This window comes from Aspergillus versicolor, assembly GCF_001890125.1.
Source record: "Aspergillus versicolor CBS 583.65 unplaced genomic scaffold ASPVEscaffold_1, whole genome shotgun sequence".
Classification (NCBI taxonomy): domain Eukaryota; kingdom Fungi; phylum Ascomycota; class Eurotiomycetes; order Eurotiales; family Aspergillaceae; genus Aspergillus; species Aspergillus versicolor.
Window position 1 is genome coordinate 412,877 of NW_024467524.1, and position 26,003 is coordinate 438,879.

A 26,003-nucleotide genomic window follows, 5' to 3' on the forward strand; every position below is an offset into this window, starting at 1 on the left:
TTTGCGCTTTTTGGCGAGGACATAGCGAAGATGAGAGTGAAATGTATCAGCGTGCGTCGTGTCGTGTCGGCTCGACGCATTCGAACGCCTAAGGGTTGACTCAGAGTTCCTGAGTATCCTTGCCCCATATATCCCATTGTTTTACCACGTCCCAGCCCACGCGCTGCACCCTGCGTCGCAACGTACGGTTCCTAGGACCTCCTAATAGACAGTCATCTACGCTGTTACCCCACTCGCGTACAAGGGCAGTCTCTTCATCTCGCATTCGTTTCCCGAGAACTGGCGTAGGCTGAGAGCTCTTCTGTTGAAATGAAGGGAGCTTCGGTGAGTTTGTCTGTGTCTGGTTTGGTCCTGGGCTTGGAAGGCCTAGGCCCAAACCAGCGTTGTTCCCTTGCTCAGATTCACTGTAGCTCTGCGGGCTCTTGTCATCCATACTCGGTGCGCGAGATTCAGCCGGTGTTTGGGATTGGACCCCTTCTCGCGGTTGTGACTGTTCCGCTGGGACTGTGTAGTATTCGCCTAGAAGGAAGGCCTTCCGGCCAAAGCCGAGGACTTTCAGCTTTTGGAAGAGCTGCTGATCGGCGAGAGCTTCGCTTAGTTTTTCTATGAGGGTTTCATCGTCTTGTTCTACAAATTCTGCGAAGGTCCTAGCGCCAACATCGACACCATTTGTGTCCTTGCCTTGCTTGGGAGGCTTGGGGAACGTCTCGTCTCCAGGTGACGTGCAGGTCCCGGTTGGGATGAGAAGGCGCAATGCTTCAAGGTTTCGGAGGAAGGGAAGTAGAAGCCCTAATGTGTCCATGCTTGATATTTCCGCTGCAAAAGCCAGCTGCTCTAGTTGCGGACTTGCATGGACAATGCGGGCTATTATATTCGATGAAAGTGCCCACCGCGCGGGGAGGAGAAGGTGCCGGAGTGTTGCGGCGTGGTTTAATACGATGCTGTTTATGGAGTTATCTCTGATTCTGGCTTGTAAGCTAGGCGTATTCGACGGGGAGTCGGCCGATGTCGGAGTTATAAGATCCCTCGAAGGGCAGTTCGCATTATCGGATCCGGGTGGTGTGAGAGTCGTTGCGCATGGGGCTGGCTCCCGAGGTGAATTGATCGAATCAGAAAGGCTTGTCGCACCGAGTAAGTATATTTTTTCAAGACCCGTGAAGCTTCCGAGAAACTCGGTCTGTCTCTGGTTATAGACGTTTGCTCTAAGGCTCTTAAGCACCATAGGTTTAGTATGAGGTATAACAGGCCATGTGCTGTCAACGAATGTGTTCAGATTCGCCCACTCTGACCGAACCTCTTGGAGCATTGTCACTTCCTCCACCGTGTCGGTATCGAACGCGAGGTTGAACTCCTCGCTATGGCGAGCATATAGATTCGACATCCCGAGTTTTTTGATAGCCAGCGGTTTCTTCATGGAAATGCACTTGCGAAAGTAATCGTGAAGCATGACACTGGGTTCCTGCATATTTCTCATGCGCGGCGACCAGTGCAATTTCAACTCCTTCAACTTCCTCGCCGTGCAAAGCAATGTCGATATATCATCGGGGTAACAGAGCGGATCAATATCCATAATCTTGAGATATCTTAGGTGCGGCATCGGCGGAATCACAGTCGTTGGCCGGGGATGCCGGCTCGACGGAAACCTTATCGTCAGAGAGGTCAGCTTGGGCAGCTGCGCCAGCCCCAGGTACACAGTTTCGAGCATCTTTGAGCTGAGTTCCCAGCGGAAGCTCTCCAAATCCAGCATCTTATCGATAGCCGCGCGCACGGTTATATTCAGCATCATTGAGGAATCCGGCACCCGGCCGACCCGCGCGTGCTCTTCGAGTTCTTGCTCCCGCCAGTCCCCCCGCAAGGTGAGCGACCGCACCAACAGTGCGTACGGTCGCGTGATAACTGCATTCAACCCCATTGTAAACGGACTGGCGCTTCCCATACCCTCCGGTTGGTCGCCGCGATATCGGATTTTATCATAGGAGGTTAATATGATGTTTCGGTAGAGCTGGGGGAGGGCCATGTAACTGAGGACGCGGCATGTTCGACACAATCGAGCGAGGTCGCCCGGATCATCCACCTACACAGAAACCATGTCAGTTTTTTTTTGTGTAATTTTCAACGTAGGTACCGTAGTTCCGAGGAAGTAAGGAGAGTCGTACGCAACCGACAATCTGCGCAATGAGATTCAACGGGAGGACCAGCATGCTAGGGCCATGAGGCCGCTCTGTAGCGACGCACGCATCGAACATATTCCGATTGACAGCCGCCATGATGCGATGTCCAGCAACTATGGCGGCGGAGCATCGACCAACGACGAAATATACAAATCGATAGGTGAATAAGGCATCTATCGACGAGCGCGGCCTGGAGGTGTGGAGGTCGAAGGTGAAAGAAGCTGGATGATGTTTTTCAGTGAGACGGATGCCTGAGGTTCCGAGCTGCGAATTATGACGGATGCCGGCCATTTCGCCATTTCGCCATTTCGCGGACAGCGGGTGACTCAACTGCGGTTAAAACAGGACTACTACTTACCCACTACTCGCGCTTGTAGAAATATGTAATTAGAATAGAATGAATATATATGGAATTATTGTATTTATGGTATGAAATCCATCACAAGGGTATCTTGTTTTCAAATATATGCCATAGTCCGGACAATGCCGGTCCATTTTAACCCGAAAAAAAGTCCAAATTCCACTATGCAGTAGGTGGATGGCCGCCGTTACTCCCCGCTAAATCCAAACGAACACAATAAAACATGAAGGAATAAGATAAGGTTGGGCACGATCGCGGCTATCGCTGAGACCCAGACGCCTCACTGTCGGTCCCGCCCCTCCGAGGACCATGAGAATGCTGCCCAGCGCCTTGCACATCCTGGGTGTCTTGCCGACCCTCCGTTATTGACTGTGTCTCTGAACGATCTCCTCCCTGGGTCGGCATAGTCGGATGTACCGGATTCTCGGGCTGCGCAGAGTGATGATCAGGAGAGGGATCCTCAGGCACAAGGGCCGCGGTTTCTGGATCGTAACGCAACTCATAATCCATAGAGCTGAAGGACCCCTCCACGTCAGCAGCCGTCCATGGCGCGGCGCTTTGAACTTGTGGCTGGATAACTCTCATCCGTGGATCACGAGAGCGCTGTGCAGTTCGCCGGCTTGGGGACCGATTGACAAAGTTGGAATCTGTAAACCATTGCGGCGACCATGTATGCTGGCCGCGTTGTCGAGCAGGAATCACCGTGACTGGCAGCTGTTCAGTGGCGCTCCCACGTCTAGATGTAGGATTTGTCATGCGATGCAATGAGAAGAAGTCAGGCCGGCGGGAAGTACGCGGTGACGACTCTATATCCCCTTCCTGGTTATGTTCGTCCGACGGAAGGAATCCTTCTTCCTCTGCTTGCGCAGAAGCAACTTCTCGTGGTAAAGCTGCATGTCTGCCCTTGAATGGGTTGAGGATCGTCCGCCATCGATGCTCCGTATTTACAATCTGCGGTGAATCCTCTCTTCTTGGATCTATGGAAGTGTTTTGAGTAGGTGAATCGGCCTGTTGGTTATCGACCATGGCAAATTCCTTCTCGCCATCAGACCTTTCGTCCTCTTCCTCCATGAAAGGCATGGCTACTGGTGGCGTGGGGCTGGAGACCGGGTAATAATGCACATTATAGACAGTGCTAGCCGCGCTTGTTGTGTCAGCTCGACTGACTGGGGTGACAGCCGCGGGCGGCGGAGTAGGCCTAGCGGACCCTCGCCGTCGTGCCCTTGTAGCCGCAGTAGCGCCCTGACCCGCGTTTGGGCCTTGAGTATTGCGGCCTCCGCGGGGTCTTAACGGACGCATCATGCCTCCCCAAGCTGAAGACATTCCAGTGCCTCCACCGCGATCATTCCCACCATTGTATTGTTGACGGGGCCAATCAACCTCCTCAGACGGCGTGACTTCGAGCATTTCATCACCATCGAAGACTTCCCTTCCGAGAATGCCGTCTTTTCTCTCGTCTCGTTCCAAGGCTTCAATACGCTCCACCCATTCCCAAACGACGACACTCGCTGCTGCCGAGCCAACCCATCTAATATAGGTACCCCATCCAGCTATTTCGGGTTTCGCAATATCCAAAACGAAAAAGACAACGGGTATCAGGACTGCGCATAAAGATAACAGCGCCACCAGACAAATATTTCTCATTTTCGGATGAAAGAAGGCGAATCGAGATTTTGATAAAGAGTAAAAAATTACCCAAGCGGCGTAAAGGAGGTTGAGGGCGAGTTCAAAAAGATAGCTGAGTGCCGGAATGGCATCTTCATAGAGTCGTGGTCGGGTGGTATTCGTCTTGACCAAAAACTTATCCAGGATCGCAAAAATGGTATCCAGGACAATGAGCGCAAAGCCCGCCCATTTGATCATGACCTTCTCCTTATGTCGAGGGAAAAGGCGGATCAGAGTTTGAACTTGGGCCAGCCATAAAAAGGTACTCGAGATGATTCGAACGACTTTGATCTCAGTTCCGTCGATGACCTCCGAAGTCAACGCCTCGGCGTCCGAATAACCGTGGTCATATTGCCTCTCAGCCACCCGAAAAGAATCGGCAGTCGCTATCGTTAGGGATATGGCGACCAGAAGTGCGGCGAGCTTTTGCAGCCATGGACGACCGCCAACACCCACGACAGAGGAGTTATTGCTGTAGGACCCGCTTACCATCCCATGTCGACCGAGAAAATTGGCACCACCTCCAGGGCCACCAACGTAAAATGTTCGAGGCGTGATAAGCAGAATTATAACAAGTAGGTAGCTAACGACAGTCGCACAGCCCATGGCGTATAATTGCGGGGTTACCGATGCGTAAAAGGGGTCACGGGTATCTAGCGCAGCGTCCGCATAGTCGGTGTTTGTTGGTGTGCTCGTGCACATAGGATCATAGATCACATTTTCGGTAAGAGGTATTGAGTATGTGCGATTTAAAAATATATACCCTAGAAAGCACACGAGAAGTAAGTCAACCTGAAACAACTCGAAGCCCAGTGGCCTCCGGCCAGTATAACAAAGGCATGGTGGGCGCAACTGTTAGGAACATACCGTCACTAGGAAGCACAAAAGGAGTACAGCCGGGTACATAACTCCTGGTGGTCGTGCTGGTGGGAGCGACCCATATTTGGCGGGGAGCGAGGCGGCCGTCATCGTCCTCCATGGCCATGGTGAATTACCAAGTCACGTCGCAACCAAAGCAGCTCATACACGTCCCGACAGCACCTGTATCCCAGACATCAATGCTATATGCAGGTGGCATTTATCAAAATTTCCCGTTCAGTTCCCCATCACCGCGCCGAGTCAGTCATTAAGGAGGCAAGCGGTCGGTTTGATCAGACGGTCGGCGCCGGCTCTGAAGGCGGAGGATGCGGGTAAGACACAATTTGAGTCGGAGTCGAGCGGTAGGATGGATGTGCGGAAGATAAGCGATGCAAAGACAGTCGCGGCGAGAAAAAAATTAGATGTGATTGAGCTGTACAGTTTAAATGCCCAGGGGTTGTCGTTGGTTAGTCTGGGGATGAAGGTGAAAGAAGCCTTTCTGGAGTTGCGCCACCGTCGATTGTCAGTGGTCCAGATCCCGGGGGACTCATCAGTCCCTCACCGCCCACCACACATCTCTGTTGTCTCTTCCGGAGGCCTATTTAAGTTATAATTACTAGTCTGCTCTGAGAACGGGGTAGAGCGGATGAAATTGGGCCTCGTGGTAGTTGGCATATTCTGGCGCTGCGCGCCGATTCGTCTGCAAGCCGGGGCGCTCCCTATGGAAGGACAGAAGCAAGGCCCAGGCCATGCAAGGAACTCGACGAGCCTCGCACCGCCATGAATCAGCAGGAGAGGATGAAAATGGATTGAAAAGCTAATTAACAGCTGCCGCCTAGAACATTGGACGCTGTGGTATGTAGTACAAAGCGCGGTATATAATCCAAAGAGCAGGTCGTGAACGATTGGGGTAAGATTCACAGAAGATGCAATCCAGTCATGAGGGGTATCCAGCATCAAAGTCGCTCAAAATAATAATTATAATAATTACTTCATCATCATTCGTGGGAAAAGCCGGACTCTGTTCACCTTGGGGGTGGACCGTACGACATCGGCAACGGGGCTGCGTACGGAGATACCAATGTAGCTCCCGCGGCTCTGGATGCTTTCGCCCGCTCCTCTTCTCTTTTCATTATTTCCTTCTCATCCTGGATGAGCGTGCAGCACGTGCAGCACGTTGCGCGAACGCAGTCAGATGCAATGCTGCCCTGAATCGCATATGCTCTGCGGGTTCGAGTGTGTTGGACGGTAGCCAGCAGCCCTAACATTTGTTAACCGAATCAAGACATTTCTAGTTTGGGGCTTGAACTTACATTGGAAGCCGCATAACAGAGCCATTGCGGTGCAGGAGCCGTTGCATGTCTCATGGCCGAGCATGTTCGTTGGGTCCTCTTTTCGCGACCTCATACTCAGACGATGTTGAGTCCTACTATATAAAATACATGGGCATACCAGGCCAAGGCAACACGTCCCCGCGAAACTCGAGCAATCGCATAGACCATGACTCCATCCACCGCCCTTCACCTGCTGATTTGGATGTGATATTTGGCCCGGTTGATGGTATGGCGCAAACTCAGTTGCGGCTGGTGCTTGCGCTGTCGGTGCCTTAACGGGAGGAGGAAAGTAAGGTATTGTAGGCGACTGAAGAGGGTTTGCATCGGGAGCTACAGGCAAATTTTGACGTCCATGCTCATGATTTTGCGTATAAGGATCTGCTTTGATTGGGAGGGGACCGGGGGATCCTGGGGGATCTATATTTTGACCCCGAGATTCTGTCGCGGATTGGTGAGGTGTATGATCGGCAAACGGAGCTTGGAGGGCGGGATGTTGTTGAATATCCGGGCCTTGCGAAGCAAGATGCGCCTTCTCAATGTCGTAATGCGGCGACTGGTGGATCGAATAAGCGTCGTGCGCAGCTGGGTCGGAGGGAGGTTGCGAATGGAACTGGTTGGGGGGAGACATTTCCATGGGCGTTTCCATAAAGGAGTATCGGTTGTTAACTCCCATATTGGAAGTATCCAAGCTCAGTCGTACCCGTGGGTTCATATTGAACACTTCGCAGACACGCGGTCATGTATCATGCGACCAGCAAACGGTTCAAGGAGTTCCGTATAAGACGACAAACCGTTCAATAATTCGCTCTGAGTAGGTCAACAACCACTATTTTGCGAGCACCCTCTTTTCATCAGAAAAGATACCTGGTGTAAATGATCATGGAGAGCACAGTGAATAGGAGAAAAACATTGAAGCGACCTCACGGAGCGCGACGGAGGATTGAACTGTTGTTAACGGTGAGCTGCCCTGCGGGGACGATCAAATACAACTTCCATGACCCGAATGGCTTGAGCTTGGACGATCTCCACGCCGATGGGGCGAGTTTGTTGGGCTTGCATGATCGCGAGCGCCGTTCACACAATAAACAACCGTGGTTGGCTCGACGCCCGGTTAGAGAAAAGATAGCGCCGTGGGGATGCGTCCACCATCACAGAGCGCGGCCCTGTCACATCACACGCTCTAAGCGCCTTCTTTGTCAGACTGCAGAGACGAGTTCTCCTGCAGCCTTGCTTCGCCCTTCGAAACAGAGCACTGCCACCGTCTAAGAATAAATTCTTCTCTGTTGCCTGTTCGAGTATGTCGTCACATTCGATTATCGTTCCTCAGTCTTCGCTCTTCCAAGACTTCTGCCCCACAGAAGCCTCCTCGCATCTATCAAGGCATTAGTGCTCGCAAACGAAACATTTTGCCTGCACAGTGTAATGGCCTTGTCTCGTGTCGAGGCTCGCACTAGTCTGTGTGGATGTGATAGCTGAAGGGCTACCTTCCGCTCAACGCCACACAATAACGCATGCACCCAGCCTCGAGTCCGGAGTACTATGGAGGAAGATTCCAAATAAAGTCCAGGTCTAAACAGTCTGACTCTAGCCCTAAATCCCCTTGGCCCCCGTCCCAGGATCCGAAGGGGGCCATCAAGGGGTCTAGCGGAAGAGACAGCCAGTCGTTGAAGTCAACTTGGTCAGACCAGTGCATCATATCAGGATCCCATGTAATTTCTGTTTGGGGCGGCTGTTCTAGTTCGTTAAGATCGCTAGTTTCATTCTGGCTTGGTTCATTACTCTGGTTCTCCACTTGCCCAGAGCTAACGAATGTCTGTCGCAAGCGCGACACATGGGTCTTAAGGAGCGTGGCGTATCTTGAGACAAGATGGATATCATCTAGTGGGTTAGAAAGCAGAGCAGCTATTGCCGCATCCAGCAAATGTAGAGATTCCTGTAACTTGGTCTTCCGCACGCCTAGGGCTAGCGCTTTGAGAAGAAATATTGAGGAGCTTATCATGCGCGACAATACCCTCATCGGAAGACATCGGGGGTCGGAGAGGGATACAATATGCGTCAGGATCACGCAGGCCCCATCGATGACTTCTTCAATGAACTCGTACTCATTCCTGCTCATGTTAAGCTGGCGTGCCTGTGAGACAAATGTTGCGTCGATTGTTCCTTGCGGGAGCGTGTCGGATAGTACGCGTTCAACGATGCCTTGGACTCCGAGGGAACTGGCAAAAACCCTCAGGTATTGGTACTCAATCTGGAGAATATTATCATAGCAAAAGCCTAGCCAGGATTAGCCCATATATTTAGAACAACCTGGCACAAACTCACTTTCAATGCCGTGATGGTGGTCTTTCCAAGCTGCAAGCTGCATTTTCCATTGCTCTAGAGACTCAAAGTCAATACACTGGGTGTCATTACTTTTGGTCAGAGTAAAGAATGTTTCTCGCAGTGTCCGAGTCAACACTGTCAGATCTGCCCATGAGGTCATGAATCTCGCCCATTCAAGGTCGACGACCATAATCCTATCAAGGTTTGACGGTTTGGAGTGATCCGGCATGATAGATGTGCAGCCAATCCTAGACGCTAGTAAATTCACAGTCACAAATAGCAATGACGGAAGTCGCTGGCGCCTGAGATCTAAATCCTGCAGATAGCTTTCGACGTCTGGACCTGCAATCTGATCCTGCCCTTTCGCGTTGCTCACATGGTCTCTTGAGTCGAACACACCGAGCTCATGCGCAAGGGCGAGCGCCGAACTAACCAGCATCCATGACATTCGTTCTGAACGTCTTGTTGGTTCCACAACATCCTCCCTCCAACGGTCCTGCATGGGGAGTTCCTGCCCAGTAGAAGGTGGATCTCGCATGGTATGCGTTGTTAACATCCAATCCGAATCCCATCCGTCCGACTCATGCGGGAAATGCAGTGCTAGAGGATACCATTCCGAGAGGAGCAATGGTTGATATATGCCGTGTCTTCGCCTTTGAGAGCTTTTCTTGCCCCAGCATAATCCGCAAGATGAGATGTTGACAATGCTGCCATAACCTGTTATGAATGTAAAACCCTCTAGAGGCCCCAGAGGGTCCAGGTAGGGTATGGTATCGCGCGGATATCATCAGTATCGTGCAGCACAGAACTGGCTCTTGGGTAATCAGCCAGTAGTGCGTATTATGGGACGCAAAGAAGCCTGTCAAGACTGGCGTCGTCACGGGAGCCAATGTTTGAAAAAACCTGCCAGCAAAATTAGACAACCACAGGAAAATTGTCAGAGAATCTATAGGTAGGCAGGTGGTCGACCAACCAGTCCGTGTACAACAATGCTTCCTCCGCCGTGAACCACCCCATTTTGACAAACCGACAGCCTTCCCAGATCTTAAGCACATTCTCCTCCGATCGAACGTCAAACGGGGATGCCGTATCAGCAGACACCGTGGTTTGTGGAGCGCGCGCACCAGAGCCCGCCTGCGCCGCCGCATCAAACAGAATATTCAACGCATCATTCCCACTCGCAACCTGCTTCTGCAACACCGTCGTAGAAATGCACCCACTATCTTCGAAACCCGCAGTTGCCAAAGCCGAAGCTGAAGTCGAAGGCGACGGTTGCCCGCTACCCCCGGCCGTCGTGGCCGTCATCGTAGCTGCATTATAAAAGGGCAATTTCTGACGAGGTTCAGAAGCCGAAAAGTCATGATGAGCAACAGTATCGGCCCCGTTCTCTGTATCCTTCTTTCTTGACCAGGGCTGCTTCGTCGAAAACCGACAGCCCAGGTCCATCTTCCGACATCGCTTACATGGGTGGTTCTGATCGGGCCCTGGCTCGCACTTCACCTTCCGCTGTCGGCAGGGGATGCATGCTTTGTAGACTCGCTGGAAATTGTACTGCGCAGGTGCTCTGCTACGTGGGGGCCGCTGCATTATCTGCTAAACTTCCCAGCAGCAGTAATATTTTGGTAAAGATAATGGAGGCGGACTGCGGGAATATCCGCGGAGTTGAGTGAAGTTGAGGAATGGAGATTTGGGTCGAACACGGGGAGAAAGTTGGCGTCGGGGTGGGGGAAGCAAGAAGGACTGGGGTTGAATTATTAAATTCGGTCTCTCATAGGCCGATTAAAGACGGCAAAGAATAACGGGGCTTTTCCTCGCACTAAAGTATTTAAGGCTTAAATGCAAACACAAGTGTATTCTGATCCCCGGCTCTTATATTCACTCTCCATTGTAAATTTGTCAACTACATAGTAGTACTTCAACTACGCATACCTAATACTAATCTACAAATTGTCATATCCAGCTTATATATAGCTAAACCAAGTAGCGGAACTGGGGGTTTGCATCACCGTCCTTGGTAACATCGACGCGTATATCGTCAGTCACCGGCCCGTAAAGCCTATCTCGCTTCTTATTCTCATAGTTCAACTTCAAGTACAACCCTCCTGCCATGAGTGCAATACACCCCGTCAATGCGCATCCAACGGCACAGCCTCGGATGTAAATAGGACTAACGAGGAATTAAAAATGTATTCAGGAGAATACTGGGTAGGTGGAAATGGACTTACCCTTCCGCGTCGGGAAAAGCAGTACTACTGACGAAGCTGGAGCACTGCCCGAACACAGCCAGCAGAGCCATGCCGGCGCCCTTCTTGGAGTCACCCCCCTGGTTATTCAATAGCCAAGTGATGTTGATACAGAGCGCAGGGAAGACACCGCACGTGGCCAGCCAGACTCCAAGATATCGGGGTCCAACCTTATTCTCGTCCTGCACAGCCGCAAGAATCAAGTATCCGACCATTCCAATTGTAGAGAAGAACACGATCACAAGACCCCTTTTCCCATATCGGTCGGAAAATATGGCGGCGCCTACGCAGAATAAAAATGAGACAAAGTATGGAGGAGCCGCAAGCCCCTGGGCGTTGATCGACGTGTATCCCATATGCTGGATGATGGTGGGGAGAAAGTTCGAGAGGCCCGCAAAGGAGTAGTTGCAGCAGAAATGGATGAAGGTATGAATGTAGTTCTTATAGTCGGTCAACCCCGCAAGAACTTGACGCTTGTCAAGTCTGCTCTTGGCTGTACGGTCGACTGTCTGGAAACGCTCGGTTGCAGTGGTTTGTTCGGACTCGGAGAGGAACTTCGCGGTACCGGGGGAGTCGGGGAGGAAGAAAAAGACAACTATCGCAAATAGGACGGTGGGTGCGCCCTCTGTCTATGTTATTATACTGCTCTGTACTATGCCTGAGAACAGGAGAGGGAAAACAGGAGAAGGAGAACGGGACTCACCGATAATGAACAAAAACCGCCATGATTCCATCGTCGAGTGCTTGATATGTGTGATTCCGTAGGCGAGCGCGCTGGCAAAGCAGTTCGCAACCGGGGACATTCCCAGTAGAAACGAGATACGAAATCCGAGTTCTCGTCGCTGATAAAACATTGAGAGAAAGTAGGGTGCACCAGCTCCAAATGCAGCCTCGAACACTCCCAGGAGGCATCGGCAAACAATCAATTCCGCCATATTATTGACTGCACCAGCACACATAGCCGCTGCACCCCAGCTGAATCAAAGCTCAGCTCGAGATAGAAGAGGGATAGGGGGAAGTCCACACTTACCAGATGCATAGCGCAGTGATGTAGATGTGGGCAGGGAAAAGCTTCCAGAACACAGTGGTCCATTCGAAGAGCACATAGCATATATAGAAAGCATTCAAGACCCAAGCCCATTGCGAGTCGTCTAGTCCGAGGTCCTTGTCGATGCCGGCGGTTTTAGCATTGCCAATGTTTCCTGCATGGTGTGAGCCCTGAAGGAACAGGAGAGCGCAGGTGGGGGAAGGACATTACCTCTATCCAAGTAGGACAGTACATAGAGTATACAGACTATCGGAAGAACGCGACGGTCGAACTAAGATTAGTTAAAAGTGAGCTGCTATCAAGTTACTCGTCCAGGGATGAGAATCTCGAGACATACCTTCCTCCGGATAAAAGCTTCCTCAGTCGCTGAGATTTGGATGGGCTGCTCGGTCTTTCCCACGCATTCAACGTCTTGAGGCTGGACTTGCTCCAAATGGAGCGGCATCTCTCCCTTACTTTCAGTAGTCATTGTGGTGTCTCAACGAAGAAATGAGAAATGCTCGCACCCACAACACAACCTCCTTGACCTCTTTATATCCTAAAATTGTAAGGGTACACCGGTAACCGAAACACCTGCTGACATGTTCTTAACTGAGATTCGACGGCAAAGTGTCATTAGCCATGCTCTCCGCACTTCATCCCCACGGGGTACCAGGGGACTCGACGATCAACTGTGGTTAATTGGCAATATCCGCTTTGCATGGCATATTAATTCGCGCTCATTGGAGTTTGAGCAGGACCCCCAAGAGTCGAATCCTGCTGATTGGAAAGAAAAGGAAATTCTGGCGCGTTTTGAGCTCTCCACTGGGGGAGTCTCGGTCGAGAGCTTCTCCAGTGTCCTCCATAGCGGATATTGCCAAATTGCCGCGCCCACTCTGTATGCAAAATACCCGCTCCTCAACGTGCCCTTCATCGAGAACATTATTTATATTTAAAGGCTCATTGAGGTCATTACTTGGCTCCGAAAATAACCTTTCAGAAATTTAACCCAAGGCAAATCACAATGTCTGTTCCATACCCCTTCAAGTTCACTACTCCCAACCAGCCTACCTCTTCCAGCAACGGCGAGACAGCGCCTCTCACCATTACACTCGAGAATGTCCGCGGCCGAATCCCTTCTGCACAAACATCGCGTCTTCGCACAATGATGTTAGAAGCACACAACGACCCCAACAAGATCATTGCTCATGCTTGTACCTATGACGGACTGTCCTCTCGACTCGTCGAAGAATCCGGGTTCCCCATCGTATTCCTTGCCGGATATGCAGTGGCCAGCGGTTTCGGGCTACCAGATACAGGTTATATTGCCATGGAGGATCTTTGCAAGAAAATCCAAGAGGTGGTGCGCGAGGTGGATATTCCTGTTATGGCGGATGGCGATACCGGATACGGGAGCCCCATGAATGTCAAGAGGACAGTGGAGTCATTCGCTGCTGCCGGTGCTGCGGGTGTTATGATTGAGGATCAGACTTGGCCTAAACGTAAGAGACCCTGTCACTTCTAGAACACCCATTGTTAATTCGATTGTGTAGGATGCGGTCATACCAAGGGCAAGTCCGTCGTTCCCCGAGGTGAAGCCTACGCGCGTATCCAGGCTGCTGTCGACGCTCGCAACGAGGGACAGGATATCTTCATTCTTGCCCGCACGGATGCACTAATCCATGGCTGGGACGAAGCCATGACTCGTGCCAAGGAGTTCAAAAGGATTGGTGTTGATGCTGTCTTTGTTGAGGCCCTGCCAGACAGAGAGTCTATGCAACGATGTGTCCAAGAGCTTGGAATTCCTACCTTTGCTAATATTATTGAGGGTGGTAAGACTGAGAACCTCTCCGCGAAGGATCTTGCGGAGCTTGGTTTCTGCGCCGTTGCTTACCCGTGGACTCTCGTCGCGGCGAAGCTGAAAAGCATTCGGGAAACACTGGACGCACTGAAGAAGAGCATGACCGAGGGTGCACCGCCGATGATCTTGAGCTACGCGGAAGTTTGCAAGGGAGTGGGATTCAACAAGTATTGGGTAAGTTTTCGCTTCCTCTTTGCTTGAGGCTTGATGTTAATTGTTTCTAGGATCGAGAGACTCGGTACGAGTTCAATCAGGATGGCTTGGTCAACCCGCCCAAGTGAGCATGTACTCAAATACATGACTGATGGTATATGTATATACAAAGTATGAGATACTGAATTAGACTGAGACTACGTCTATCTCAGTCATAAATCAATATATTAAAGTTGTACTATGCAGGTTTATAGGGCTAAGAACGGAAATGATGTCATTTTAGGCCATATACGGAGTATATGCGAAGGATAGGATACAAAAGTAGACCAGATGCCAACATACCATGATTCCTTCTAAGCAAGGGTTATATTTATTGCTGCCCAATGGTACGTACACCGTACCATCCTGATCTAGTCTATCCAGGCGTAGTGCCTGACATGGCCCTTTCGATGAGGCCAATCTAAATGATGGCTTCTCTCCACCACAAAGACCAGTATAGGCTCACAAGGCTGCGCTAGGCACTAATGATCAGCTACAGATCATAAACATCCCCTGTATCTCCAACAAAAATATTAACAAGATCACATATAGGTAAAATCCAGAGTCTGATACACATAGAACGAGAACGGGATGTAGTGGATGACGTCAGGGCGTCGTCGCCTTCCATCCAATCCAGAGAAGAATTCCCATCATTCACCAGCGCCACCGACCGAATGGCAAGCAAGAATCCCACGGATCTCGATCCCGATGACATCGCCAGATGGCGTCAACGGTGATTCCCCCATTCTTGGCACCTGAAGGGTGTATATCACTGTGCATTAAATCATCTCAAGATTAGGGATATATAGCTATGCCATCGCTGCTGATATATCTTCTCACTAACACAACTTATTATACTATTCAACAACCTATTGATCTGCAACAATGAATCCCTTCGCGCACTCCCAAGATCAATCTACAGGCCAAGCGCAGGCTCCAGACCGCGCCGGAGCACCATCCACACCCTCCCACACGGAGGAACAAAAGCGCCACTTCTACGAGAACCTGCCCGCCTCGGAGAAGGAGAACAAGAGCTACGCAGAATGGGTCAAGGAAGCATACAACGAACAATACGAGAAGTGGATGCCATGGCTCGAAGACCAGTACCTGAAGTGGTTTGGAAAAGGGGATAATAAGGCTTCTTATACTACAAAGGGTATTTGCTAACTTTGCTACTCACTCTCTTTTCTGTGAAAACGTTTGCTGACGTACTGGGCTCCTGGTGTAGATACCCTCTCCCAAACAAAAGTCACAGGGAGCGACAAGATTAACCAGATCCAAGATGATGCCAATAATCTCGTTGGCAACCAGCTCGGGGATAAAGGACTACTTGCACCCGTTGGGAACCTTGCGTCGAAGGAGGGTGTTAACCGCGCTGAGAGAGGAGGGAAGGACGAAAGTGGCTCCTATGGGGGTGCATTATCTGGTGTGACAGACCAGGTTGTTGAAGGTGGGAAGAGCGTTGCGTCCACCGTTCAGTCTGGAGCGCAGAATGTTGGAAGTTCGATTGGGAATGTTTTGGGAGGTAGCAAGTACGGATAGGCTGGTGGATGGCATGGTGAATTTACTGATACCTGGATTCTGTTTAATATGGTTTTTGTATTAAAAATATTATTCTACTGATATAATACGATCTACGTGCATGTTTCTATATGGGGGGTTTTCGAATCCCATTAATAACATAAATCTGATCATTCTCCTAGATTGCTAAGCACAGTATTGGAGCACTTCATAGTAGACATAACCGTAAATAAACCTTTAATCTAGATAGATACGCAGGCACTGAGACCAAAGTGTATATAAATAATAAGCTTTGGCATCCTAGGGCGTTCCGCACTAGTACCGATAGTCACCTGTGGAGATCCAGGTCAGATGATACGATCATGAGCTGAACAACAATTTCTAATGTGGTTCGACCATTGAAATGATGGTAGATGGAATTCCAGTAAAGTATCGGCGTGGGGAATAGCTCGCGTGATACAACTCGAGTGCCTTAGCTTCTGTCAACAGTTTGGCGTGTGTTCGTGCCTATTTATCATACTTTTATATGCGGTTAAACAGTCACCTAGAATCAGTGATCGTTAAACCGGCTATACTGGTTATAAGTGCCCTGAGAATAGGGCCCAAGCATTGTCCCCTTACGCGTTTAGAAGTTCATTGTTATTGCCCGTTATGTCCCGAGTGTCCTGAAAGTATGGACACTTAGTATACTTAGGTAGCCTGTCGTACCCCCGTATGAGATCTTGTAGACATTTGGTCCGTGGAGCAATATTCTATTTGATGCAGAAGCATACTTGCCATTTTTTGTCGATAAGAACTGCCCTGAGACCACGACTACTCTCCTAGTCTGTTGAGTGTGATAGGAGAAATCGACGATTAGGCAGAAGAGATTAATGCATGCTACGGAAAAGCCGGCGCAATTGATCCCTTCTCCACCGTATCTGGAGGGCTAGCCCGGCAGTTGATTGACTAGAACAGAGCCATGAAAGGTTCGAACTGCTGGAAACTTTGAGGATTAGCATATGAAGTGAAGACATGTGCACCCCCGTCTTGGGTTGGTGCCGGTAAAGTCCTTGCAACCACATGCAACTTCTCTTGAAACCCAAGCAGAATACTTGAATGGGGCTGGACAAGACTTGGGCAGCAAGGGGGAGTCAATCACTCCCATGTTTCATTAAACGATCCAAGGCTGCAGCATTTATCGGTTCATACATCAGGAGTTGGGATTCAACGATTGCAGCCGAATTGCTGCGAGATTGGCTTAGCTCGAATGGTAAAGGCTGAGTGGCCCAAATGCGCTAACGGAACAGCCTCCTGGGGTTAAGATTGTTTGGAGAAGTGGGAGTTTGAGACGACGATGCGCTTCTGAAAATTACTGAGGAAGATTCTCCGTCGAGTCCCGAGAATATAATGAAGGGGAGACTGGGTCCTTTGGGATGCCGAATCCTGAGCGACGTGTCAGTGTTGACGATCATGCACCGCCAAAGAACACAAAATAATTAAGGCCGTGATTGATTGAAAGCGGATTGCAGAAGGAATCGGCCGATGTTGGAGTTGGGACTAGGTGAAGTTGTTGGAAGCTTTGAGCCAGCAGGCTGACCACGTTTTGTAATGATTGGTAGATGTGGCTGAAGGGGTCATGCGGTGTGGGGATGAAACTGAGATGAAATACCTCCTGGAATGTCGTCGTTCTGCGGCCCTTCGAGATGAGCTATCAGCTATAATCCAGGATCGGATGGAGCGAGCCAAGTTGTCTCTGGAGAAGCAGGACTGGAAATGATATTGCATCGTGCATTCTGGTCCTTAACGAATGGGATCGGCTTCCATATCCCTCTTGCGTGCTTTGGGATCCTTGGGATCCGGCCGGGAATCGATATGTACCATTGTATGAATAATGGATATAGAGTCATTGGATCATATTTAAAGGGTGCGCTGAATTCCATGTCCTCTGTATCCAGATCCTAGGTTCTCGCTATACGGTTGCACAGCGTGCCAACATCCGGAGGCCCGATTCAAGTTCTGTGCGCAATCAAGGGGATGAAGACTTGTCCAGTGGAACAGTCGCTCGAGGGATATAAGAGCAGCAATAGTAAGGGAGAATTATTGTCGAGAATAACCAGATGTGTCGACGTGCTTATCAAAGTTGGTGAGATTGGTCTGGAGATAGCTTCCACTCCGATTCTCTTGACCGAAGCATTCGCAGCAGGATTGGACCTGATTGGCCTGCATTTCCAACTGCTCGGCCGTTCGGGGATTCATTCTCTGAGTTTATCTAGGTCTCGTTCCACTTCATTCCGGGGAGAGACACGGCCTGAAACTCCCATTCCGTGCTGTTAATCCCTCACCAGAATCTTGGGGTGAATCTGCCGTCCAGAGGGCGTGTTCAGGGCAGGACCATCTTCGCTGGAGGAGTTCCCAACAGTCGCGAGCCCACAGGTTCGGATTGCGATAATTGCTTTTCCCTTGCACTCCACAGGAGCACTGGGCATGCGTGAAGCTGGCGGGCTGGCCTCCTGAGACGAACAGCGGGAAAGCGGTGACGAGGATCCGCATCACTTCTTCCCCGGGTTGGCCAGCTGCTTTTCCTTCTCTCCCAAACTAACACCCTTGGAAGGCGCTAGACTCCCCCTCAAGCCCGCCGTGCTTGTTCATCATCATACCTTAATCGATTCACGGGCAATCTATCCCTATTTGAGGCGACGTCCCGATTCTAACCTGTAAGCTTGCCCTGCCCTGGAACGTGGCGGGTGTTCTTTGATCTTCTTGATTGCTCCTCTAACGCAGTGACGCCAGATCCCTCTTGAGCTTTCCTTTTTCCGCCCTGCCCAACTGAAACACCAACCACAATCCTTCTTCCTCCACGCTCTTCTTCCTGTTGGGTTCCTCTAATCCCTGTTCTGACCGTGCACTCCCGACCAATGTCATCCCCATGTCAAGGCCTCCATCTGCATCTGAGAATACCCCCTCGACTCCTCCGGTGACACCTGCTGCCTCTGCCCAACATGATTGCTCTGGACGCCCGGGCTCTCTTCGCGGCAAACAGCGGCGTCAGGACCACCTCGCCCATCTGGATCCAAAACAAGCACCCTCCCCATCCCGCGCTGAATCCCCCACGGCTCGCGAGTGGGCTAACCCGCCGCACACCTCAAGTCTAAAAAGGGTTACAACCGCTCCCCCGGAGAATCGCGCAGGTCTTTACTATACTGGTTACAACAGCCCCCAGTTATCTGAGAGGGACAGCATCTTCGCAACACATTACCTTCCTTCCGATAACGAAGCCTCCAATTCACCGCAACTCCCCGCCGTCGAAGTTGCCCGTCATGACGCTCCGGCAAAGCTGATCACTTCATTTGAAAATGCATCGTCCTCATCGTTTACCCCCAAGGTCCTCTCCTACAACCGTCGCGTCGACGACGCCCACATGGAAGTTGACGTACACAGAACCAATCCGTTACGCTCCGCCCCGCTCCTTCCTTCTCATTCTCCTTTCTCCTTGACCCCGGAAGATTCAGCCTTGACATTAGACGACGAGCTTGATATCTCAAGTGGGGGAGAACAGCGTCACGGCTGGGGGGATTTCCCGCTATATCGTCAGTCATCTTTTCATGGTGTAGGTGCGGGTGCTGTTGCACCGCAGGCGTCCCGTCGTGTCCTTTACCCATCAGCTCCGATCGACGATTCTTTGGGACAGCAATTGATGGTCACCTCTTCCGATCACAAACTCACAGGTGCCGGTCCAGGGGCTAGCTCCCACCACACACAAGGACAACCCTCGTGGGATACAACGCAGGATCCCAAACTTGAACGAAGCTCTAGCCGCAGTCGTCGAGCAAGAGTCGAAAGCTCGATCGAGGCCAACATCGCTAATGCAGAGCCTGGAACCCATGTCCGCAGTCGTAAGTCAAGTCATTATCTGGGCTTGTTCAAGGAGAACACCGCTACGTCCCCAGATCGCAAACGGCGAGATGACCGTGCTGGACGGCACGACGATGCGATTGACTCAAATGACAAGGAGCAACAACGGATATATGCGGACGTTCGGCATTCCCGCGCCGACCACCACGAATTAACGATTCCTGAGCAATCGGAAGTCCAAGTTACACAGAGCCTGTCGCAGCTTTCACTTGCTAATGCCCCACTGATCAAACCAACCAAAGGTGACGAGCCCCACGACAATTATACGGCTGAAGAGGTTACTTCTCAGTTTAAGTTTAAAACGTTACCTCGAAACCTCCTTGAGGAGATTCGGAATTTCCACCTTACTCCTGGTGGCGGGCGTGAGAACTCGTTCTCGGGAAGTATCCCTACTCAGTATTCAGAAAAGGCCAGAGGCCTTTTGCATCCCCCGTCTCCCCTGTCAGATACAGACCAGGAACAACGTGTTGGTTCAACTCCGCTCGGCGAGGAGGAAGATGAACAAATATCCTCTGCAGTTTACTTTCCACATGAGCGTGTGACAGTTTCCGACGAGGTCGATACAGTACAGTCGTTTGAGGAGAGTCCACATGGTTTGCAGCCATATGAAGAATCGACGGCGGAGAGTAGCCACGGTCTATTGCCAGAGAGACATACTGCTCTCGATGAGCCTGAAACTAATCATGTGGATATTACTCTTCGATCTAAAAATGACAGTAGAATCCTGCACGGCGATCTTCAGGACAGGAAGACTCCAATAGAAGAGCTAAATGAGAAGTCTATTGATTCCATGATCCAGCGCCACAATGAGTATGCAACTGAAGATTCCGAACCACTCTCTGCAGATGACAGCGGGATATCTGCTCGGGATGAGGAGTCTAGCGTGACTGATGAGGCTGAGATTACACCCACGGCAACCCCCACGCAACGCTCGCATATCCCTCGTCCCCGACACACAAAAAGTGAAGTAACGCCGGTCGGTGCCGTTGAGTTGAAACCATATCGGCATCAGGTAGGCGGGCATACAACGGTATTTCGCTTCTCCAGGCGCGCTGTATGTAAGCAGCTCAACAACAGGGAGAACGAATTCTATGAGCGCATCGAGCGCAGGCATCCCGAGATGTTAATGTTCCTCCCCAGGTAAGTAATGGAAACTTCATGGTCTATACAATTCGTGATGGTCATCATAGTCAGATGTTAACTATCGCCCTAGGTATATCGGAGTTCTCAACGTGACGTTCTCGAAAAAGCGACCCAAGAGGTCTTCAGAGAACCAAATAGGACAATCTGATGTTGAGCATGCTGCAGACGATCCGCACAGGAAGAGTGAACAAATCTCGGGAAGCTCTTCACGTCAAGTCTCAGAGCCTATGGAAAAAGAGCGCATTTTTAGCCAAAGTCAGGTTACTGGGATAGTTCCCAAGGTCATACTAGAGAATAACCGCCATATATTCCCTGTTGATCTATTTTACGGCCATAAAAGGCCTCGCACGGCCGACGCTGCTGTGCCTGGCATGCAACCATATCCGCATGACCCTGGAATAGTCGCAAACGGACAAAATTATCAAGACAGCCCTTTGGATGAGAGACTTTCTCCTCCACCGCCGGTGAAAAAGACCTGGGGCGCCACAACTGTCAACCAAAAACTCCAAGAGCAGGTTCTCCGAGAAGTGTTTAGCCCCCCAGCAATCCACCATCACCGACGCCATGCTCGGGGGCTTCTCAACCTACCGAGAACAAGCTCAGATGGCCACCGCCGAGGCAGCAACCTTTCGGAGAGTCTAACCTCTAGTCAACCCCGCAGTGCGGAACGAATAGGAGCACTCCGATCACCAGCGATTGACATTGTGAAGAAAAACGGCGATGGTCGAGGACTCTCATCATCTGCTTCCACAGCGCTTGAGGCCAGTCAAAAGCGTCTTGATCCAGTAAAGTTAAATGAAGAGGTGCCGCAACGCTCTAGCTCGGTATCACGTTCTCGAACAGTTCGGCGCCGTCACTCAGGAAGTGGCCTACAACGGCGTGGAACGATGGATTCCGATAAGGGTGGGGGCGGCGAGCTTCTCTTTTTCGAAGACGAGGGATATGGCGGAGATAAAGAAGATGAGATCTTTTCGATGGAAAGTGATGCGCCGGTATCTTCGACGGGATCTGATGAAACATTGCTGTCAAGCTCGAGTCCGACCAAAACGAACAATGTGGTTGCTCAAAATAGATTTAATTCTGACCCTCATATCCTCGACCCTTCTAAAAAGTTCGTCTTCCCCGATTTTGGAGATGATACAAGTACACAACCCCCAGCAAACCCAAAGGAGGCACAAACGAAAAAAGATGACCGAGTGCAATTTTTCCTGCTCCTGGAAGATTTGACTGCAGGGATGAACAAGCCTTGTGTGCTGGATCTCAAGATGGGCACTCGCCAGTATGGTGTGGAAGCCAATGACAAGAAAAAGAAATCCCAAAGACGCAAGTGTCAGAGTACAACCTCCCAGCAACTGGGTGTTCGACTATGTGGCATGCAAACCTGGAATGTGAAGAAACAAGAGTACACCTTTGAGGACAAATACTTCGGTCGTGACCTGAAATCGGGACGAGAATTCCAGGACGCTCTAACTCGTTTTCTTTACGATGGGATTAGCTACCTAAGTGTCGCCAAGAAAATTCCAGTTATTCTCGACAAGCTGGCAAAGCTAGAGAACATGATCCGGAGACTCAAGCGTTATCGTCTCTATGCGAGCAGCCTCTTGATTCTCTATGACGGCGAGCAGAACCCCTCACCGAAGACCCATCAAGTGGAGGGTGGTTCGAATAAGAATATACGGAGCCAACTGCAACGTCGACAATCTGATGATGGGCATAATAATTTTGACGTTAAACTAAAGGTCGTTGATTTTGCGAATTGTATCACGGGCGAGGATGAACTTGCTCCGGATGTGCCATGCCCCCCTCAGCACCCCGACGATATTGACCGTGGATATCTTCGTGGGCTTCGTACTCTGAGGATGTATTTCCAACGGATTATGATGGAAGTCAACCAAGATGAATATATCGAGAGAGGCGAAGGTGAAGGCATTGCCCTTAACCCTCATCCATCCAACGAACACCACATGTCCGAGCGCTATTGGGATGAAAATGTCATGGATCAAGATCCCGGAGAAGTCAGTTTTTAGGCGCAGCCTTTTTTAAGCTGTGGTCTATTAGCTGGAATCTCCTTTAGCCTTACGTCTTTTTACGTCTGCTTCTCCTTTTACCTCTTTCTAATTCTTATTTTGTTTTTTTCTTTTGATTGCCTCCTCCCCCACTGCACCTTGTTTGTCCTGTGAATTGGAGTTGACGGATTTACATCTTTGTCTCTTGATTCAAGCAAAATGAATCCGACAAAGATAAATGAATGTGGCGTCAGTATTGCATGGAAATGGATTGGGTGGTTCTGCTGTTTTAAATTTTTCTGTCCCGTTTCTTTTCACTCATACTCTCGGTTTTGAAGTTCATGATATCAAAAGCATTGTACCAACCCGGGCAGAGATATGATGTCTCTCACGGTGACGACGATTGATGACTAATCATGGCACGTTTACTTTCTCTGGGGGTCCTACATTCTGTGCCTGGCGCATGGTCGGAGTCCCCTCCACGGTTTTCTTTTCATTCTGGTCTCCTGCACTTTCTTCGGACAGCCTGTTTTAGAATATACCATCCGGGAACTTGTTCGATTCCTGGGCCTTGCTTGTCATTTGAGGACGCCATTATGCAATGTGTTTGTATCATAAATCAGTAATAAGTGTTTCAGCCTGTCTTCACATCCTTTTCTTCGTAGTACGATGCAGTGCCATTATGCTTCTATACAAGTTTGGGTGCGAGTTGATAAGCAGTGATCACGTGCATCAACGATAAGCCGCATATCTCGTGCGGAGCCACGACGTCAGTCCGGGTCTCTCCCCATCCCTTCCTACTCCACGCCCTTTTTGTAACAGTCGGGCAAGGGTACGCCGTTTTTCTTGCTCTGAATTTTCGATGACTTTGAGGAAGAGCTTTACGTGGGTATAACGCGACAGACTCGCGGCTAGAGAACATGGCAGATGCGAATGGCCAGGCACAGCCCGTCATCGATAAGCGCGACTTCGACAGGAACCGTCAGTCAGCCTCTCCACATGAACCTAGCGCTCAAGAGCGCGATGCCTTGCTTGGCTCACGGCCTGACTCGAGTCATTCTATGAGCAATCGGTATAGCGACAACAACGATGGCCTCCTGAGTGACGTGGTCGAAGAAATCGTGGAAAGGGACCGGCGGAACATAGCGAGGAAGGTTGTCCGCATTGGCAGCTTCATTTGGGGAGTCATTACATGGTAAGTCGCTTCCCTCTATGCACCACCTGTCAACCCGGAAGTGCTCCTACTTACGCATTTGAGCTTCGAAATAGTCTCGGCGCAGGGAGCATTACAGCGTTCTCGCTGTACGGACCGTTGCTGTTGACTCGTTTACACTATACCCAGCTACGGGTGAATGAGGTCTCCATTGCAGCGGGTATATCGATGTATCTCCCTGTGTCTCTAGCGGGGTATCTTTGCGATCGTTATTCGCCAGCTCCATTGACTTTATTCGCGGGGATTACTTTCGGTTGCGGCTATCTCCTTGCGGCTTCCGTGTATAAGAGTGGGCCACCTCCGGATGCTGGCGGCTCAGGATATCCATTCTGGGTAATGGTAGTGGCATTTGTCGCTATTGGGGTGGCTACATGCAGTATGTACTTGGCTGCTGTGACGACATGTGCAAAGAACTTTGGCAGGGGCAAGCACAAGGGCATCATCCTTGCTGTTCCCATTGCAGCCTTCGGCCTGAGCGGAATGTGGCAAAGCCAGGTTGGCACTTACTTTCTGTGCGAACGTCTGGGAGATGGAAACTGTGGTGATGTCGACGTCTACAAATATTTTGTCTTCCTTGCGATCCTTCTTGTAACCATTGGAATCATTGGTACCTTTGCGCTCCGGATCGTGGATGGGGAAGAAGAGAAGTACATTGACGAAGTAGTCGAGGAGTTGGAGCGAAGCGGCTTGTTAGCAGACAGTGAATTCTTCCGACCACGCAGTGAAGTGAGGGCTGCGTATGGGACCTTTTCTGAAACTGACGGGAATAATGAGTCTGACGACAACCAATCCGTCACCTTGTCAGAAGAAAGACGGGAGGCCGCAAGACGTGAGAAAGAGAGAGAAGAGGAGGAGCGCAGAAAGAAGAATTGGTTGCTGAATTATGAAACGAGGGCTTTCCTTGCGGATCACACTATGTGGTGGCTTGCGCTGGGATTCTTTTTGGTTACTGGCCCTGGGGAAGCCTATCTTAATAACGTGTGTAACCTCCTAACCCTGCATTTGACCGATACTGCTGCTAACACGACCCAGCTGGGAACAATTGTACAAACCCTGAATTCAGACTCAACAGCCTTTATCGACGAACATCCCGCCGGCTTGCCCTCTACACACGTCACAATAATAGCGCTTACGTCCACCATTGCCCGACTTCTAACCGGCTCACTCTCTGACCTCTTCGCCCCCACCACCAACCACCACCATCTCACTGCGGATCAGGAAGCCGCAGGCACAGAACAGTCCACGACCAAACACCACCCTACCCTCTCACGAATTGCATTCCTAATTTCATCGGCGCTTCTCCTCTCCTTTGGCTTTCTCCTCCTTGCATCCCCATTTCCAATTAGCCACCCAGAGCTCTCCCACCTAACCACTGCCCTCGTCGGTCTCGGTTACGGAAGCGCGTTCTCCCTAGTCCCGATCGTTATCTCCGTAGTCTGGGGCGTCGAGAACTTTGGCACAAACTGGGGAATTGTCGCCATGTTCCCCGCCGCGGGTTCGGCCATGTGGGGTGTCATTTACTCACGCGGATATCAAGATGCCGCAGATCACTCGCCCACGGACAACGGACAGTGCCATGGTTGGGGATGTTTTGGTTTCTGGTCCATCGGGTGTACCATTAGCGTCTGGGTTGCCATTGTAACCTGGTTGGTTGCTTGGGGGTCATGGCGACGAAGGGGGGTCGTCGTCTGACATCTACATATATACGTTTTAGGCACGATATTCGGCGTTTTGGTGTAATTCCGTTTACCTTTGAGCTTTTTATATACTGCTATATAGATTGGGTTTGCATAACCAGGCAGAGAACTGCGACTCAACTAGAACAGACACTTACTTGACTCGATATAGACATCACATATCTATGACTCTTTTAGGGTCACCAGTTCACCCGGTAGTTTTTTCCCGGTTTTCTATCATATTTATCCCCCAAACGGCCGCTGACAGATCACTACCGACTGGGAAACCCCCATAGGGCTATGGGGCCAATATGGGCATCCTTTTCCTTAGTCCCTGGCGATCTCGAAGCCCATCAACTGTTAACAGCCCCTACTGGCCATTTCTGACACTGTAGATTATCCAGCCAGGCTATTCAGCTGCTCAAAGAGCCGTCAGCCATTTGGGGGGGGGGGGGCTCCTTCTCTGGGTTAGTCTCTGACTCGTAAAGTTGCATTGATACACAACCCAACTCGGAT

At 50.6% G+C, this 26,003-nt stretch overlaps 9 protein-coding genes across 9 annotated transcripts; 4 read left to right on the top strand and 5 right to left on the bottom strand.

Annotated features, from left to right (window-relative positions):
* Positions 1–100: 100 nt before the first annotated feature.
* ASPVEDRAFT_121477 (uncharacterized protein) lies at positions 101–2,267 on the bottom strand (the record flags this gene model as incomplete). Its single annotated transcript, XM_040805890.1, has 2 exons — positions 101–2,074; positions 2,157–2,267. 2 exons carry the CDS (start codon positions 2,265–2,267, stop codon positions 101–103), a joined length of 2,085 nt encoding a protein of 694 aa, XP_040661694.1.
* Positions 2,268–2,790: 523 nt separating this feature from the next.
* On the bottom strand, positions 2,791–5,182 carry ASPVEDRAFT_77708 (PalH/RIM21 family protein; the record flags this gene model as incomplete). Its single annotated transcript, XM_040816435.1, has 2 exons — positions 2,791–4,961; positions 5,065–5,182. The coding sequence occupies 2 exons, from the start codon at positions 5,180–5,182 to the stop codon at positions 2,791–2,793; spliced, it is 2,289 nt and encodes a 762-aa protein (XP_040661695.1).
* Positions 5,183–6,080: 898 nt separating this feature from the next.
* ASPVEDRAFT_48220 (DUF614 domain protein) lies at positions 6,081–7,062 on the bottom strand (the record flags this gene model as incomplete). Its single annotated transcript, XM_040813967.1, has 2 exons — positions 6,081–6,316; positions 6,369–7,062. The coding sequence occupies 2 exons, from the start codon at positions 7,060–7,062 to the stop codon at positions 6,081–6,083; spliced, it is 930 nt and encodes a 309-aa protein (XP_040661696.1).
* An 864-nt stretch (positions 7,063–7,926) lies between these two features.
* ASPVEDRAFT_48221 (Zn(II)2Cys6 transcription factor domain-containing protein) lies at positions 7,927–10,298 on the bottom strand (the record flags this gene model as incomplete). Its single annotated transcript, XM_040813968.1, has 3 exons — positions 7,927–8,663; positions 8,712–9,358; positions 9,697–10,298. The coding sequence occupies 3 exons, from the start codon at positions 10,296–10,298 to the stop codon at positions 7,927–7,929; spliced, it is 1,986 nt and encodes a 661-aa protein (XP_040661697.1).
* A 274-nt stretch (positions 10,299–10,572) lies between these two features.
* Positions 10,573–12,778, bottom strand: ASPVEDRAFT_156861 (uncharacterized protein). Its single transcript, XM_040808536.1, has 6 exons — positions 12,340–12,778; positions 12,213–12,273; positions 11,985–12,156; positions 11,658–11,929; positions 10,937–11,579; positions 10,573–10,878 (listed from the first exon to the last, which is right to left on the bottom strand). The coding sequence occupies exons 1-6, from the start codon at positions 12,469–12,471 to the stop codon at positions 10,683–10,685; spliced, it is 1,476 nt and encodes a 491-aa protein (XP_040661698.1). The 5' UTR covers positions 12,472–12,778; the 3' UTR covers positions 10,573–10,682.
* Positions 12,779–12,978: 200 nt separating this feature from the next.
* Positions 12,979–14,287, top strand: ASPVEDRAFT_58021 (isocitrate lyase/PEP mutase family protein). Its single transcript, XM_040815402.1, has 3 exons — positions 12,979–13,483; positions 13,535–14,016; positions 14,067–14,287. Exons 1-3 carry the CDS (start codon positions 13,006–13,008, stop codon positions 14,121–14,123), a joined length of 1,017 nt encoding a protein of 338 aa, XP_040661699.1. The 5' UTR covers positions 12,979–13,005; the 3' UTR covers positions 14,124–14,287.
* Positions 14,288–14,725: 438 nt separating this feature from the next.
* Positions 14,726–15,691, top strand: ASPVEDRAFT_35247 (uncharacterized protein). Its single transcript, XM_040810953.1, has 2 exons — positions 14,726–15,190; positions 15,263–15,691. The coding sequence occupies exons 1-2, from the start codon at positions 14,920–14,922 to the stop codon at positions 15,574–15,576; spliced, it is 585 nt and encodes a 194-aa protein (XP_040661700.1). The 5' UTR covers positions 14,726–14,919; the 3' UTR covers positions 15,577–15,691.
* A 2,772-nt stretch (positions 15,692–18,463) lies between these two features.
* Positions 18,464–22,619, top strand: ASPVEDRAFT_122188 (inositol polyphosphate kinase KCS1; the record flags this gene model as incomplete). Its single annotated transcript, XM_040805958.1, has 2 exons — positions 18,464–20,589; positions 20,663–22,619. The coding sequence occupies 2 exons, from the start codon at positions 18,464–18,466 to the stop codon at positions 22,617–22,619; spliced, it is 4,083 nt and encodes a 1,360-aa protein (XP_040661701.1).
* Positions 22,620–23,384: 765 nt separating this feature from the next.
* Positions 23,385–25,704, top strand: ASPVEDRAFT_35251 (MFS transporter). The gene is made up of 3 exons (XM_040810954.1): positions 23,385–23,793; positions 23,868–24,789; positions 24,844–25,704. The coding sequence occupies exons 1-3, from the start codon at positions 23,519–23,521 to the stop codon at positions 25,501–25,503; spliced, it is 1,857 nt and encodes a 618-aa protein (XP_040661702.1). The 5' UTR covers positions 23,385–23,518; the 3' UTR covers positions 25,504–25,704.
* The last annotated feature ends 299 nt before the right edge of the window (positions 25,705–26,003 follow it).

Excerpts from the sequence above, each read along its gene's own strand:
- ASPVEDRAFT_58021 (XM_040815402.1), top strand. The coding sequence starts at position 13,006 with ATGTCTGTTCCATACCCCTTCAAGTTCACTACTCCCAACCAGCCTACC. Across the intron at positions 13,484-13,534 it reads GGATCAGACTTGGCCTAAAC|GATGCGGTCATACCAAGGGC; the intron begins GTAAGAGACCCT and ends TCGATTGTGTAG. Across the intron at positions 14,017-14,066 it reads TGGGATTCAACAAGTATTGG|GATCGAGAGACTCGGTACGA; the intron begins GTAAGTTTTCGC and ends AATTGTTTCTAG.
- ASPVEDRAFT_156861 (XM_040808536.1), bottom strand. The coding sequence starts at position 12,471 with ATGACTACTGAAAGTAAGGGAGAGATGCCGCTCCATTTGGAGCAAGTC. Across the intron at positions 12,157-12,212 it reads ACTGTCCTACTTGGATAGAG|GAAACATTGGCAATGCTAAA; the intron begins GTAATGTCCTTC and ends CACACCATGCAG. Across the intron at positions 10,879-10,936 it reads GCTTTTCCCGACGCGGAAGG|TCCTATTTACATCCGAGGCT; the intron begins GTAAGTCCATTT and ends ATTCCTCGTTAG.
- ASPVEDRAFT_35247 (XM_040810953.1), top strand. The coding sequence starts at position 14,920 with ATGAATCCCTTCGCGCACTCCCAAGATCAATCTACAGGCCAAGCGCAG. Across the intron at positions 15,191-15,262 it reads GGCTTCTTATACTACAAAGG|ATACCCTCTCCCAAACAAAA; the intron begins GTATTTGCTAAC and ends CTCCTGGTGTAG.
- ASPVEDRAFT_35251 (XM_040810954.1), top strand. The coding sequence starts at position 23,519 with ATGGCAGATGCGAATGGCCAGGCACAGCCCGTCATCGATAAGCGCGAC. Across the intron at positions 23,794-23,867 it reads ATTTGGGGAGTCATTACATG|TCTCGGCGCAGGGAGCATTA; the intron begins GTAAGTCGCTTC and ends GCTTCGAAATAG. Across the intron at positions 24,790-24,843 it reads GGGAAGCCTATCTTAATAAC|CTGGGAACAATTGTACAAAC; the intron begins GTGTGTAACCTC and ends AACACGACCCAG.